Source organism: Dipodomys merriami, unplaced genomic scaffold, assembly GCF_024711535.1.
Source record: "Dipodomys merriami isolate MVZ:Mamm:240054 unplaced genomic scaffold, mDipMer1.0.p SCAF_2, whole genome shotgun sequence".
NCBI classification, from domain to species: domain Eukaryota; kingdom Metazoa; phylum Chordata; class Mammalia; order Rodentia; family Heteromyidae; genus Dipodomys; species Dipodomys merriami.
The window spans coordinates 36,185,287-36,202,255 of NW_027203381.1; the positions used below are offsets into that span (position 1 = coordinate 36,185,287).

Below are 16,969 nucleotides of genomic sequence, written 5' to 3' on the forward strand. Positions count from 1 at the left end.
TTCCAACATATTGTCTTGTGAGTGTCGCTGTAGCATTGATCCCCCCTTGTCCTTTGTTGTTCTCCTTCCCTTCCCAAATTCAGATAAATGTACATATAATACACCATTAATTTCATTTTTTCCCTCTCATTATATATTACAACTTAGCAAGAACTCTTTGTGACTCGGTTTTTTATATGTGAAAATGGGTAGAACATCTTTTAAGTTTCATAGTACTGTGAGAATAAAAGAAATTAATTCTTACATCATGACAGTAACAATATTAAGCACAAAGATATTGATTGAACAATTTGCTGTTTTATCAATATAATTATAGTAATAGTACTCTGTTAATGTCACTTTGAAACTAGAATGAAGTATAACTCAATGTGCTTCTATTTCTTTGAAGTTGAAATATTAGAAAGACAAGACGGCAGATGGATGATATGTAGAGAGGTAGAAATTTTGCATATGTATGGGTCAACACACAACACACACAAACACCTGAAGAAAAGAGACAGAAGAAAGGAAACACTTTGTTTCTTTCCATGAGTTACGTGGCCCTCTGAGATTCATGATAAAGATGAAGGCCAGTCTATCTAACTCCAAAGTCCACGTTCTTTCTGCTAAGTCATGCTGTTTCCTATGGAAAAGTGACTAAGTGCATTTAGGTAGATTTTACATAATGACATTTTCCCTTATTATAATCAATAAGCAGGAACCCTTGTTATATTACCACCTAAATCAGAAACGAATGGATCAAGAAAGTGATATATATATATATATATATATATATATATATATATATATATATATATACATAATAGAATTCTATGTTTCCTTCAGAAAGAATGGCACCACCCCATTTGTAAAGAAATGAAAGACTTGGAAAAATCATATTAAGTAAAGTTAGCCAGAGCCAAAGAAACATAGGTCCCATGGTTTCCCTGATTTGCAGTAATTAGTATGTGTCTATGATAATCTTAGCAGATGAGAAGAATAGCTCAATAACTATGTATATATGACCATAAGATAATACTAAGCAAAATGAACTCCAAGACATGGACACAAGAGGTTATTCTTTGTTGTTATTGTTTTTAATGTACTATGTGATTTCTTGTTTCTTTTGTATGTTCTTTCCCCTATAGCATATCCCCTGTTGTCACTGTATTTGATTTTGGTACCCTGGAATTGTATATATGTTTATCTGAATTAGGGAAGGGAAGGGGAACAACAGAATGGTGAGACAAAGAACAAGGGGGAAACCAATGCAACAGCGATATTCACAAGACAACATGTTGGAAATGATCAGTACCATTTGGGAGGGGGAGTTGAAAGGAGGAAAAGGAGGAGAAAAATGAGGGAAGGAGTAATAAGTTTGACAAGAAGTGTACTTATTACCCTACTTATCTAAGTGTAACCCCTCTATACATCACCTTGACAATAAATTTAAAAAAGAAATGATTTTGAAATTATTTAAAACTCCTAATAAAGATACTTTTAACTCTGATTGGCTAGTCTCACATTCTAAGTAAATATGGCACACTCTCATAAATATTACATTGAAAAGGCTGGAAATAGTGGTGATCAGGGTTTTAAGTTTGTTTCTACATATCTGCTAGCACTCTAACTTAGATATCTTGTCTACAAATGGAAGCAAGTATATCTTAGGCCTAATTCCACTCCAAGTGTCTATGAAACAAACCATTAAAATCCTGTCCCCTGCCAGGTGCTGGTGGATCAGCCTGTAATCCCACCTGCTCGGGAGACTGAGGTCTGAGGATTATGGTTCGAAGCTAGCCCAGTCTGGAAATTCTATAAGATTATTATCTCCAATAAACTACAGTGCTCAGAAAAATCCCTAAGTGGTGCTGTGGCTCAAGTGGGACAGTGCTAGCCTTGAGCAAAAGAAGCTCAGGGACAGCAATCAGGCCCAGAGTTCAAGCCCCAGGACTGGCACACACACACACACACACACACACACACACACACACACACACAAATCTTATCTTCTTCCAGCTCTTCTAGTTAAACTCAGAAGTATATAAATGAAACATTGTCTCAACAAAAATTGCCAAATGCCTTACTATTATCATCTAAATGAAACAAAATTGGCATTAACAATCCATGGGTGTTAGCATTATATTCTCTGGAGATCGCTATCCCCCTACATTGAATGTGCATGGTAATTTTCTGTGTCATGAGCCTATGCCTTCTTCATAGTGCATTTTGCCAAAGAAACATCAGACATAAATGAACATTCTCAGGTATCCTAGCAACAGGATGTGATTAATAATACCTCTCAGAGCAGGGCAGATAAAATGCCTGAAAGTAAACGCAAACTCAGAATTGGCTATTGAGAAATTGGTATTTCAGTGAGGCAAGCTTGATAAGATTCCATGACAGACTTCGCTATACAGGTTGGGAGTCAGTAAAAGAGAATATATTTTAAAGAACAAACTGTATCTGACCATGAAAATAAAGTGTACTCTGGATACATACATAGACATACATATGCATACATAGACCATATATGTATGTTTATTTATATGCACATACACAGACATATACATGAGTGATTTCCTTTACCTCAGAAGTTACAAGACATGCTGCGGTAGAGGCCTAATACAAATATCATTTCCACTCATTATTGGTAAGTAGCTTCCAACTCACTATTGATGAAACACCAATAATGCATTTGGGTGGATTTTATATAATGATATTTTCTTACATTGTTATTTATATACCTGTGGTGTTAAAATATCAGAAACCATCACTGTGATTAATAGACTACTTCTGTACTGAAGTACTGAAATGTGCTATAAATTAATATGTATTTAATGTTTCTCAATGGAACAATATTAACCTCAAGTCTGAAAGAGCTTTTGTAAATATCAAGACTCCATTTATATAAATAATCATGCATCCTAGAATTTTAGTGTTCAATTAGATACATTTTTTCTCATATAAGGAAAAAAAAAGCTTTACCCCCACCAATCAAATTCAATTTTAATGAGATTATTATAGTTTTATTCCTCATAGGTAGAACACTACATCTCTATTTAAACCAAAATAAAATACAAACTGTATTTTAATGTTCTCCTTTTACTCTAGAATCTGTGATAAAATAGAGCATAACTAGGACAGAATGCATGTTCATTACTCTGAAAGCCTATCTGTTATTTTATCGCTCACTTTTCTAATAGAATAGTTTTCTAGGTTGTCAGTTGTAATATAAATATAGGCTAAAAGCTCTGTGCTAGTTGTACTTCCACTAAATTTTAGCAGTAGTAAAATTTCCTTCATGTTCTTTAGCATCTTGAGATAGCTTAGAGCATGACATAGTACTTAATGTCATGTATTTTTGTTCAGTGCTTGCTGCTTTTTACCAGTAGGTAAAAAGACAGGACTCAATGCAACTAAATATGAACCATGTAAAGACTAAACTCTGTGCTCCATTCTGCAGGGAGTTGGGGGATGGGAGTACTATCCCAGAGAGACAGAAGCTTCACAGAGCACTGCTGTCTGCACTAAGCTCTAAAGAGTGGATGACACTTTGACAGACAAAAATGACAGGGTGGGACATCTAGAAAGCAGAAACAATGCAAGCGAGGAGCTGGTGTGTGAGGTACACCTTTTGGCATAATGGGTAAGGTGTTCTAGATGGTACTTGAGAGGTGGCAGTACACAATCAGTTCTCAAATCAGAGTCATTAATTTTACATGAAAGAATGGGAATTTTAATCTTTAGCGTGTATGGACAAACCACCAAAACCAGTTGGAACTCTTTAGAAAGTAGATTTCCCAAGAAAAGAAATCCTATTCACAAATAAGGATGAAGGCAATGAGAAAGAAGATAGACCTGAAAGGCCCTATAGAGGGGAAATGGAGAGGCTGAGCCAAAGGGAGCAGCTGTGAAAACTTTCCTGTTTGGGTGCCTAAGCAGCCAAGAGGGGCAGGGATGAGAAGCACGGTAGACAGAGAGAAAGATTTCAGCTAAGGGTATGCATTGCAGTGAATAGAAAATACAAAGATAATTCCTTAACATAATTAAGTCACCAAAGCCTAACAAAATAAGTACCAGGAAATGGGTACTTGCAAGAGGGGAGTGTGAAGCCAAGCGTAAAGGGGTAGAAAAATAAAGGGGGGAGGGGGAAGAAGGCAGGCAATAATTCATTGTATACACCACAGAGTTCGGAATGTAAGGAAGGGTTGGGCTGAAAAGAGGTGAAGCTATTGAACTGATGACACAGATCAAGGGGCAATGCACACATAAACTGCTTTGTTAAAAGGCAAAAAAGTTCAATACATAACCTAAAATCAAGATAGGTAAAGGAAGGGTAGGTTGGGAGGAGTGGATGATAATGTTGAAAGGAATGACAGGGATCAAAATGGACTGGATACATAAGCTGCGTCAGTGAATGGAAATCCCTTTGTACAACTACATAAAGATAACAAAAATATTTAAAAAGAAAATGTAGGGGGAGATTTCTAGTAGAAACCTCAGTAAAACCTAAGTAGGTTCTGAAGTTAAAGGTGTAGGTCCCACACTATTGTCTTGCTGTGGACGTCAATGTGAAAGGAATGTGTTAAGATCATCCACGCAGAGTGAGAGATAACGAGAGTGAAAGGAAACCCCAATTGATGGAACTCTGGCATGGCATTCACATGTTCTATGTAACACTTTTCTTCATATAACACAGGAGCCAATAATTGTTTAAAGTCTACCAAAAAAATAATAAAACAACCTTTCAATAATGTCTTCCATTCTCTCTTCTGAAACATTGGAGTGCAAAATGTCATGTTAATTTTTGTCTATTTCTGACCAGTTCTAACTCACAAAATCAAATCACTTAATCCTTGAGGCATTGCAGAGAAGGGTGTTCTGACCTTAATAGACAGACCACACAGCCAGGAAGATGGTGATTTGCTTTCAAGGATTGTTACAGTAAGTATATGATGAATTAAGACAGGCTCATCAAACACACTAACAATCTTCCCGGGATTTACCAGTTGAAAACAACAATCTGCTTTTACCACCTCCCACAGTTTCTGTGGAGGCAGATCTGAGTATGGAAATGAATGGCCTTGAGTCCCTATTTCCCATGGAGTCACAATCAAGCCGGCTGCCAGAGGCATAGTCTCCTGCAGGATTGATGGCTGGTGAACATTTTGTTCCTCTGCCTGGAAGACACACACTGATCACTAGCAGGAAACTTTTGTTCCTCCTAGGCTGTGAACAGGACACCTCAGCCCCCTACCACATGGATCTCTCTTTAGGGTTGCTTGTGTGTCCTTAAACATCTTATCTGGCTCTCCCAAGAGGGTGGGATACAAGAGAAAACAATGTGAAAGTTGCAATTCTTTTAAGGCACAATCCCTGAAACCATACTCTATTATTTTTGCAAAAATCCTATAGGTTATACAAGCCTAATTCAATGGAAAAGGGGAACTGACCCAGGGCATGTGTATACAGAGAATGGAAAATGAGCAACTCCAGCAACACTGTGATTACTGTCTCGGATACATTCCCTTTTGATTAAACTCCATCTTTTTTTTAGAATAATTTTTATTGTGATGGATGACACAAATTTTACAGTATTGTGAGATAGTGATACTTAAAGTCACAAACACATTCTAACTTTCATGAGGCAAATTGTCATTATTCTGGTCTATAAAGTTTGTGAATTCTATGAGCTTTGACAATACAACTATTTCTTCCACATCGGGTGTTATGTACATTTCTTTCCTTTTGCTTGGTGTTAGCTGTTCCCTCTATCCTTCTCATCCCTTCCCTCCTATTGCTGCCCTTGAGTTGCTTAGTTCGTTTTCATCAATGTCCAGTGCAGCTGATGGGCCTTCTGTTGTATGTTTTCCCTTTTCCCTCTGATTCTGTGTCTTCCTCCTAGTTTCCCTCAGATGTGCACATATATATCATATAAGTGATCAATAGCATGGGGTCATTTAGTAATGATATAACAAGATGAGTGGAGGTCCTTTATTTCTTGAGTCCTGTTTACTTTGTCCTATCTTCTTACATTTTGTATTTAACATCCACATATCAGGGAGACCGAGTGCTATATGTCTCTTTGCTCTTGGCTTACCTCATTCAAAATTATTTTTTTCTAGTTCCATCCATTTCCTTGTGAATGCCATTATTTTGTCCTGTACAATGGCTGCATAATATTCCATTGTATATGGAAACCACAATTTTTGGATCCATTCATCCATTCATCTGTGGTGGGGCATCTGGGTTGTTTCCACACCCTGGCTATTATGAACAGGACTGCAATAAACATGGAATTGCATGTGTACTTGTATCTTAGTTCCTGTTACTCAGGGTAGATGCCTAGGAGTGGTATGGGTGGGTTGTAGGGGAGATCTATATTTAGCTTTCTGAGGTACCTCCAGACTGCTTTTCAAAGTGGTTGTATTAGTGTACATTCCCACCAGCAGTGCAATAGGGTTCCTCTTTCTCTGCATACCCTCCAGCATTTGTCGTTGGCTGAATTTGGGATGCAGGCCATTCTGACTGAGGTAAGGTGGTATCTCAGGGTTGTTTTTATTTTCATTTTCCTTACGACCAGGAATGATGAATATTTTCTCATGTGTTTCTTTGCCATATTTATCTCTTCTTCTGAAAAGTCTCTCTTTAGCTCCTTTGCCTATTTAGTAATTGGTTTGTTAGGTTTAGGAAGGATTAGTTTCTTGAGTTCCCTGTATATACTGGATATTAATCCTTTGTCTGATATATTGCTGGTAAATATTTTTTCCCAGTTAGTTGGTTGCCTTTCTAGTTTGGTTGCTATGTCTTTAGCTGTGCAGAAACTTTTTTATTTTAAGGTAGTCCCATTTGTCGAGTCTCTCTTCAATTTGTTGTAACCCTGGGACTCTATTCAAGAAGTTCCTGCTTGTGCCTATAAATTCAAGTGTCTCCTATTCTGTCCTCAGTAGTTTCAGAGTTTCAGGTTTGATTATGAGTTGATGTTAGTGCACGGTGACAGGCTGGGGTCCACTTTAATTTTCTGCATGTGGCTGCCCTGTTTTCCCAGCACTAGTAGTTGAAGAGGCTATGCTTCTTCCACTGTATGTCATTGGCTCCTTTGTCGAATATCAGCTGACTGTAAGTGTGTGGTTTTATTTCTCGAACTTCTAATCTATTCCATTAGACTTTGGGTCTGTTTCTGTGCCAGTACCAGGCTGTTTTTGGTATCATGGCTCTACAGTAGAGTTTGAAGTCTATTATTATGATCCTTCCTGTTTTTGGTTTTTTTGTTGTTGTTGTTGTTGCTTCTTTGTTTTTGCCTAGAATTGCCTTGGCTATTCTAGGTCTTTTGTTGTTCCATATGAACTTTTGGATTGTTTTCTCTATTTCAGTAAAGTATGTCATTGGGATTTTAATGGGAATTGCATTGAATTTTTGTACCGATTTCGGCAGTATTGCCATTTTCACTATATTAAGTCTGTCTATCCAAGAACATGGAAGGTCTTTCCATTTCCTGGTGTCCTCTATGATTTCTTTTTTTTTTAAGAAAAAAATTTATTTTATTTTATTTTATTGTAAAGATGTTGTACAGAGGGGTTACAATTACATTACATAACTAAGGCAATGAGTATATTACTTGTTGTTGTCCCATTACCCCTTCCTTCCCCTACCTCCCACACTCCACCTCACCGACCCCCATCCCTTCCCCTGCCCAAAGTTGTAAAGTTCATTTCCAATACACTGTGCTGTGGGTATCCTTGTTGCAATGGGTCATCCTGTGTCCTTGTTTCAACATTTTGTTGTTCCCCTTCCCCTCCCCAGATTAGACAAATGTATATACAAGATGCAGGGTACCAAAATCAAGTACAGTGACAACAGGGAATATGCCATAGGGGAAAGAACATACAAAGGAAACAACAACAATAAAAAAATAAAATCACATGGTACATTTAAAACAATCTTTCTTTAGTTTTTCGTATGGTATTTTCACAATAAAAAAAATAGTTTCTTTACATCTTTGGTTAGATTAATGCCTAAATATTTTGTGAGGTTATGTGAATGGGGTTGTTTCTTTGATTTCCCTTTCTGCTGATATGTTGTTAGTGGACAGAAAGGCAACTGATTTTTTTATTTAATTTTGTATCTAGCTACTTTGACAAAGTGGTTTATAAATTCTAAGAGTTTGGGGGTGGAGTTTTGGGGATCATGGAGGTATAGTATCATGTTCCATTTGGAAAAAGGGGTAGTTTAACTTCTTCTTTCCCTATGCGGATCCCTTTAATGTCTTTTTCTTGCCTTATTGCTCTGGTTAAGGATTCCAGAACTATGTTGAAGAGGAGTGGTGAGAGTGGGCATCCTTGCCTTCTTCCTGATTTTAGAAAAATTGGTTGTATTTTTTCCCATTAAATATAATATTAGCTCTTGGTCTGTCATATATGGCTTTTATTGTTTTAAGGAATGTTCCTTCTATTCCTATTTTCTCCAGAGCTTTTAACATGAGTGAATTTTGTATCTTATCAAAAGCCTTTTCTGTGTCAATGGAGATAATCATGTGGTTCTTTACCTTAGATCTGTTAATGTGATGGATTAGATTTATTGATTTACATATGTTAAAATATCCCTTCATCTCTGGGATAAAGCCTACTTGATCGTAATGTATAATTTTTTATATGTTTCTGGATTCTGATGGCTAAAATTTTATTGAGGAGCTTTGCATCTGTGTTCATCAAGAAGATTAGTCTGTAGTTCTCTTTTTTTGTTGTCTTTGCCTGGTTTGGGGATGAGTGTGATAATGGCTTCATAGAATAAGTTTGAGATTGCTCCCTCTTTTTCTATTTCTCAGAAGAGTTTGAGGTCTTATAGAATTCCATAGTGAATCCATCTGGTCTTGGGCTTTTTTTAATACATTTTTTAATTGTAAAAATACTGTCCAGAGGGGTTACAGTTACATGAGCAAGGTAATGAGTACATTTCCTACCAAGCATTGTTACCTCCTCCTTCCTTTTTCACCTACCATCCCTTCCCGCCCACTTCCACAAGTACACTCCCACCCACCCACCCACCTACCCCCACCTACCCACCCCCACCTAAATTGTAAAGATCATTTTTCAACATACTGTCTTGTGCATCTCATTGTTACAATGGGCCAACCTGTATCCTTATTTAAACATTTTGTTTATATCCCTTCCCCTCCCCAAATTAGAGAAGTGTATATACAAGATGCAGGGAACCAACATCAAATGGAACAAACCCAGATGCTCCTCAGTAGATGAATAGATCAAGAAAATGTGAGATACACACACACACACACACACACACACACACACACACACACACACACACACACACACACACAACGGAATTCTATACCTCTATCAGAAAGAATAACATTGCCCCATTTGTTAGGAAATGGAAAGACTTAAGAAAAAATTATATTAAGTGAAGTAAGCCAGGCCCAAAGAAACATAGGTCCCATGGTTTCCCTTATTTGCAATAACTAGTATAGGTCTGGGACAAGCAAAAAAGTTCAAAACCTATGTACATATGGCCATAAAAGATGATGTTAAGCAAAATGAACCTCAAGTAGGGACACAAGTGGTTTTTTCTTGCTTGCTATTGTTTCTAATGTATTTCTAATGTACCATGTGATTTTTTTGTCCCTTTGTATGTTCCTCCCCCATGGTATAACCCTTTTTTTCACTGAGCTTTTCCTTGTTGGAAGACTGCTGATTGCTTCCTCTATCTCATTGTAAGATATTGGCTTATTTAATTGATTTATTTCTTCTTGGTTCAGTTTGGGCAATTTGTATTTTTCTAAAAATTCATCCATTTCTTCTAGGTTTTCCTTCCTTAATGAGTATAGATTCTGGAAATAGTTCTTTATAATTGTTTGGATATGTTGGGTATTTATTGTAATTTTTCACGTGACATCCCTGATCTTATTGATTTGGGTTTCCTCTTTTCCTTTTTAGTTAATCTTGCCAGATGTCCATCAATTTTATTGATTTTAAAAAGTTTTTTGTTTTATTACTTTTATCTATAGATTTCTTAGTCTCTATCTTGTTAATTTCAGCTCTTATTTTGATTATCTTGGTCCATCTAGTAACTTTAGGTTCATTTTTTTATGCTTTTCTAGCAATTTTAGTTGCAACATGAGATTATTTATTTGATCTGTCTCTACTTTTTTTAGTGTGTGCATTGAGAGCAATAAATTTTCCCCTTAGGGCTGCTTGTGCTGTGTCCCATGGGTTTCTTTGTGATGTATATTCATTTTCATTGAATTGTAGGAACTTTTTAATTTCTTCTTTAGTTTCTTCTGTGACCTAGGTGTTGCTCAGGAATGCTCTGTTAAAATTCCATGTATCTGAGTAATTTCTACAGTATGCATTGTTACCGAGAGCTAGCTTGATTACACTGTGGTTGGATAGAATACAAGGGATTATGTCAATCCTCTTGTATTTTTAGCCCGTTCTTAATACAAATTAAAGACTCTCCAGAAAGATGTTTTACTGTAAATATTTCACTGTATTGAGTTTTGAATACTCGCTTTTTGAAGTTCATGAACTTGTGTCAGGTGTATAATGAAACAATATACAGTGGCTCACCCATTAGAAAACTTAAATGAGGAGTTTACCCATCATGTGTGGGAATTAATGAGAGTTTTAAATGGACCATTCATGCCATTTATCTGCTTGAGTCACTGAAACAAATTGCAACAAACAAATTTTCTGGAAATTGCCCAAATGAGCAGAATTAATCAGGGTACCAGTTGAATGAATCTTATACTTTCAACAGCTACATGCAGGAAAATTATACATTTTCCACTGTATAGTATTATTGTAGGATTTTCCACCTTATATTTTAGGATATCTTAGCATTTTTTAAAGATGTGAGAGGCTTATAGAAACACATGGAAAAAGGCATAGCTTCTATGTGTTTCCATAGCTAACAAAAACTGGGAGAACTTGGTAGATGACAAGAAAATGAGAGATAGGCTTAAGAATTAGCCTGTCTTCTCATTTGATGCTGCTGGGTCTCATAACTGAAAATTCCTATTCTCAGCCTCATCTTCTTTATTACCCACTTACTATCAGGGCCTTCATCTCTCTCCTATCCCCTAGCTCCTCTCTTCCAAACCTACTTCTGCATGGGCCAGTAACCACAACTTGAGTTCGGTGATGCACGATGCTGTAGGAACTCCCACTACAAACACCCTGAAACTTTATTAGTGGCATTCATGGAGCCTGTTGGATCTCTGCTTCCTCTGTCTTCTCATGCCTACTTTGATGAACAGAAGTAGCATTTTTGTTGCTTGTTTATTGGCTTTACCCTATTCATCTACCCTGTCTGCCTTATCTCCCTGTTGAACCCCTAAATTCACCAATCTACTCATGGTGAGAAATCCCTACATCTATGATTTCAACTCATTTCTACCTCCCATCCTGTTTTATCATTGCCTCATAAAAGATAAATTTTGACCTCTTCTTTTCCCTGGCCACTCATATTTCACAAATAACTTGATTTCTGTAACTTTGAGTTCCCTACCATCTGTAGCATCCACTCCTTTCTTCCTTACCATTCCCAGTGCCTTGGCCCAGCCCATGCTTGCATTACCTACTGCCAATATCCTCTTATAGTCCTCTTCCTATGCATTGCTATGTGTGTTTAGGTTTCTAAAGCAATTTCTAAAAGGATGTACTTGTTCTGTTTTCCTTGTCTGCTTAGTACACACTATAGTCTCTTTGCCAGGAGTCAAATGACCTAAACCCCATGTACATCTCATGGTCCAAATCAAACATCACTTTCTCTGTCAATTCATGGGCACTCCCTCTTTTTTCAAAATAATTGAATCACCCTCCCATATCTTTAAACATTGGGCATGAAGAAATCTATGTATTATTTCATAAAATATTGTCTATGCTTTCTGTCTTTCAAATAGATTAAAGGGGTCATGGTGTTATTTTTTTTTACTTGCCTCCTCTGTACTGCTATTGATGGGAATTTGCAATTTGCAGGTTTATTGCTTAGTAAACAACTCTTAGTAACAAGATTTTTAAAACCCAACAGCATAATTATCACATAATTTATAAGGCTTTTATGTTTATGAATTTATTTGAAAGAATTGTCCCTCCTCATCATCTGTACATGGTCATCTCTATAGTCACATTGGACATGATTGAAATAATGGTTTTGTTTGGAAATTACCATAAATTGAGCTTTCATCTTAAGTACAGCATATTCTCCCGACCCCACACTGCAACTTATCTGCCACTTCTCATTTCAGGGAGAGTGGAGAAGAAAAGAGAACAAAAATCAACTTCAGGTAAGATTTGGTCTAATTAGGCTCCAGCTTTATTTCCTGCTTTTATCCCTATCTCTGAAAGTATACTCAGAACATCCAGAAATTGCCATTAATCACAGAGATATTGTGAATGTGTATGTGTCTGTGTGTCTGTGTGGCTAGGTATCACTCTTCCCAAAACTTCACTAGTCCACAGTTTTTATAATACCTGGGTCATTCCAATGAAAAAGCACTGGAACTGCAGACTTTTTGCATCTATGGGTGGAAATAAGATGTTTTGAACGCTTCCCTACAGTGAGTATAGTAAATAGAAGACAAAGTCTACCTTAATCGAAAAGTGGATAGCAGTCTAAGTCCTTGTCATTTTTCTCCTTCCTAATTTAAGGGACCATGAAGACAAGTGAATAACTTATTTATCCCTGCAACTTCCCTGTTAAAACTTACTGCTTGCATTCTACTCATTGATCTATTGAAGCTCAATCGTGACTATAAAAAAAAAAGATAAAAAAAAGAACTGGTCTCTTGTAGTCTATTAGTCTGTTCAGATCATACAGATTCTGTTTTCTACAAGTCAGTAATAACTCATAGTGAATATATGGAACAGGGTGTCTCACTTTTTATCATTTAAAAAAAACACATGTGCCTTTTGATGTTGTATTGGAAATCCATACCTTATTCATGACACATGGCCAGAAAAAATAAAATAAAATTTGTCTACATGACTTGGTAAGAACAATTAGACATACCCTTTCATGATGAAGGCTCTGAAAAAACTAGGAATCCATAGAACATTCCTCAATATACTAAAGGCTGGGTATGACAAACCTATAGCCATCATTATACTTAATGGTGAAAATCTAAAGCCTATTAGAATGCCTAGCTACAGCAATAAGACACAATGCGAACATAAAGAGGATCCAAATAGGAAATGCTGAAGTAAAACTCTCCCTTTTCACAGATAACATGATCTTGTATTTAAAGAATCTCATGGATTCCACTCCCAAATTATTCGAGCTGATTCAAACCTTTGGCAAAGTAGCAGGCTACAAAATTAAACCTCAAAAATCAATGGCTGGGGGACTGGGAAGGTAGCTCTGTGGTAGAGCACTTGCCTTGCATGCATGAGGCCCTGGGTTTGATTCCTCAGCACCACATAAGTAAAAAGAAAAATAGCCTGAAGTGGCGCTTTGGCTCAAGTGGTAGAGAGCTAGCCTTGAGCTGAAGAGCTGAGGGACAGAGCCCAGGCTCAGAGTTCAGGCCCCAAGACCGGACCAAAAAAAAAAAAATCAATGCCTGGGCTGGGAAGGTGGCTCAGTGGTAGAGCGCTTGCCTTGCATGCATGAGGCCCTGGATTCGATTCCTCAGCAACACATAAGCAAAAAGAAAAAAGTCGGAAGTGGTGCTGTGGTTCAAGTGGTAGAGTGCTAGCCTTGAACTGAAGAGCTGAAGGACAGCACCCAGGCCCAGAGTTCACAACCGGACCCCCCCCCCAAAAAAAAGTAATGGCTTTTCTGTATGCCAATAATGAGAAGAGTGTGGCTGAAATTAGGAAAGCAACTCCTTTCACGATAGCCCCACTCAAAATAAAATACCTAGGGCGTAACTTAACTAAAGGATATTAAATTAAGTGAAGTAAGCCAGGCCCAAAGAAACATAGGTCCCATGGTTTCCCTTATTTGCAATAACTAGTATTTGTCTGAGTCAAGCAGAAAAGGTCAGATAAGTTGATGTTAGGTGAAATGAATCCCAAGATAAGTATTCAAATGTTTTTGCTTTCATGCAATTGTTTGTAACATATTTAAAGATGATTTCTTTGTTGTTTTGTATGTCCCTCCCCCAGGGTATAACCCCTGCTTTCATGGTATTTGATGTTGATATAATTTGTGGAGGGGAAGGGAAAAAATAAATAGTTTAAATAGGGATACAGGTGGACCCATTGCAACAATGAGATGTAAAGGTTGTTATGTCGAAAACAAACTTTACAACTTTGGTGGGGGAGGAGGGTGGGGGGGCACAGTTGGAGATGGGAAAGGGTGGGAAGGGAAAACAAAGGAGGAGGCAACAATGCTTGATAAGAAATGTACTCATTATCTTGCCCATGTAATTGTAACCCCTCTGTTCAGTATTTTCACAATAATAGTAATAATAATAACAATAATAATAAAGAACCAAAGGACCTCTATGATAAAAACTTTAAAAACCTGAAAGAGGGAATTAAAGCACAAATTAGGAAATGGAAAACCCTCCCATGGTTGGGAGGATTAACATTGTGAAAATGGCAATGCTTCCAAAGGCTATCTACAAATTCAATGTGATACCCATTAATATCCCAACCTCATTCTTCAATGAAATAGAAGAAGCAACCCAAAAATTCATATGGAACAATAAAAGAACCCAAATAGCAAAAACAATCCTTAGCAGAAAGAATAGTACTGGAGGAATATCAGTACCAAATTTCAAACTCTACTACAAAGCCATAGTAATCAAAACAGGTTGGTACTGGCACAAGAACAGACCTCAGGAACAAGGGAATAGAATTGAAAACCAGAAATGAACTTATAGACCTATAGCCAGCTAATCTTTGATAAAGAAGCTAAAAGAATAGAACAGAAGAAAGGCAGTCTCTTCAGTAAGTGGCGCTGGCAAAATTGGTTATTCACCTGTAGAAAACTAAAGCTAGATCCTAATATATCACCCTGCACCAGAATCAACTCCAAATGGATCAAAGACCTCAAAGTCAGAGCAGACACTCTGAAAACATTACAGGAAGGAATAGGAGAAACTCTAGGGTTCTTTAGCACAGGCCAGAATTTTTTTAATAGAGACCCAGAAACATAACAAATCAAAGAAAGGTTGTTCAAATGGGATTGCATGAAACTGCAGAGTTTCTGCATGGCAAAGGACATAGCTAGCAAGATCAATAGAAAGCCTATGGATTGGGAGAAGATCTTCACTAGCTATACAACGGACAAGGGTCTCATATCTAAAATATACTTGGAACTCAAAAAAATTAACTTCCCCAACAACAAATCATCAAAGAAACTACAGCCCAGTTAATGAATGGGCTAAAGACTTAAAGAGAGACTTCTCTGAAGAGGAAGTAAGAATGGCCAATAGACATATGAAGGAATACTCAACTTCCTTGGCCATAAAAAAATGCAAATCAAAAGAACATTGAGATACCACATCACCCCAGTTAGAATGGCTATGATCAAGAACTCTAATAACAACAGATGCTGGAGGGGATGTGGCCAGAAGGGAACCTTACTGCACTGTAGGTGGGACTGTAAACTTATTTAACTACTTTGGAAAGCAGTATTGAGGTTCCTCAAAGGACTCTGCATAGAGCTCCCCTATGACCCAGCAAGCCCACTTTTGGGCATTTCCCCAAATGATCACAAACAAGACCATACTAAAGCTACCAGCATAACTAAGTTTACTGCTGTATTATTTACTATAGCTAAGATATGGAACCAACCCAGATGCCTCTCAGTAAATGAATGGATCAAGAAATGTGGTGTATGTGTATATACACACTATACACACACACACACACACACACACACATACACACATACACAAACACACACACACACACACACACACACACACACACACACACACACACACACACACACACACACACACACACAATGGAATTCTATGCCTCCATCAGAAAGAATGACATTGCCCCATTTGTTAGGAAATGAAAAGACTTGGAAAAAATTATATTAAGTGAAGTAAGCCAGGCCCAGAAAAACATAGGTCCCATGGTTTCTCTTATTTGCAATAACAAGCAGAAAAGTTCCAAAGCTATGTATATATGGCCACATAAGATGATGTAAGCAAAATGAACCCCAAGTAGGCACCCTAGTGGTTTTCTTTCTTGCTATTGTTTCTAGTGTATTTAAAACGTACTGTGATTTTTTTGGTTTCTTTTCTATGTTTTTACCCCATGGTATAACTCCTGTTTTCACTGTATTTGATGTCAGTGCCCTCATCTTGTATATACATTTTTCTAATTTAGGGAGGGGAAAGGAAATAACAAAATGCTCAAATAAGGATACAGATTGACCCATTGTAACAATGAGATATACAAGACTATGTTGAAAATGAATTTTACAACTTGGAGTGGGGGAGGGAGGAGTTGAGGAGGTGGGGAGGGAAGGGATGGTAGGGAAAAACAAAGGAAGAGGTATCAATGCTTCAAAGGAAATGTACTGATTACCTTACTTATGTAACAGTAACCCCTCTGCATAGTATTTCTACAATAAAAACATATAAAAATAACAATTACACACATATGCAGCATAATAATAAATTGATAAAATGTGAAGAGTTGAGTCCTTGATTTCATTGATTACATACCCTTGATTTTTTTCACTGATGAAGTGAAACAGAAAAAACTTAAACCGAAGAAAAATGATCAATAATTTCCACAAAATTTCTACTGAGTTTGAAGTACACTTATTGGAGTAAGTTCATGGAATTCTTGATATTAAAAAGCAACATAGCATAAAATATAAAGATTAAATTCTTACAAACAAGAGTGCTTCGCCTTTTCTTAAGGTTTACAAAACACTGCCAGAAGTTTTCCTTAGTTAGATTATGGAAATATCATCTAGCAAATGTATACTGCTTAAATGTTTCCAACATGACATATTCTTTCAAATTCAGTTAAGTATTAGGAAGAGTGGTCCTAAT

General features: G+C 37.0%; 1 protein-coding gene across 2 annotated transcripts in view; it reads left to right on the plus strand.

The window, feature by feature from the left end:
* Positions 1–16,969, plus strand: part of Chst9 (carbohydrate sulfotransferase 9) — a 248,784-nt gene that overhangs the window by 108,766 nt on the left and 123,049 nt on the right. The window contains exon 3 of one of the 2 annotated variants that reach the window (XM_070028650.1): positions 12,248–12,286. The exons of the other annotated variant lie outside the window; for it this stretch is intronic. Within the exon in view, the coding sequence (XP_069884751.1) occupies positions 12,248–12,286 (39 nt within the window). The remainder of the gene's footprint in view (positions 1–12,247; positions 12,287–16,969) is intronic. 2 annotated transcript variants of the gene reach the window in all.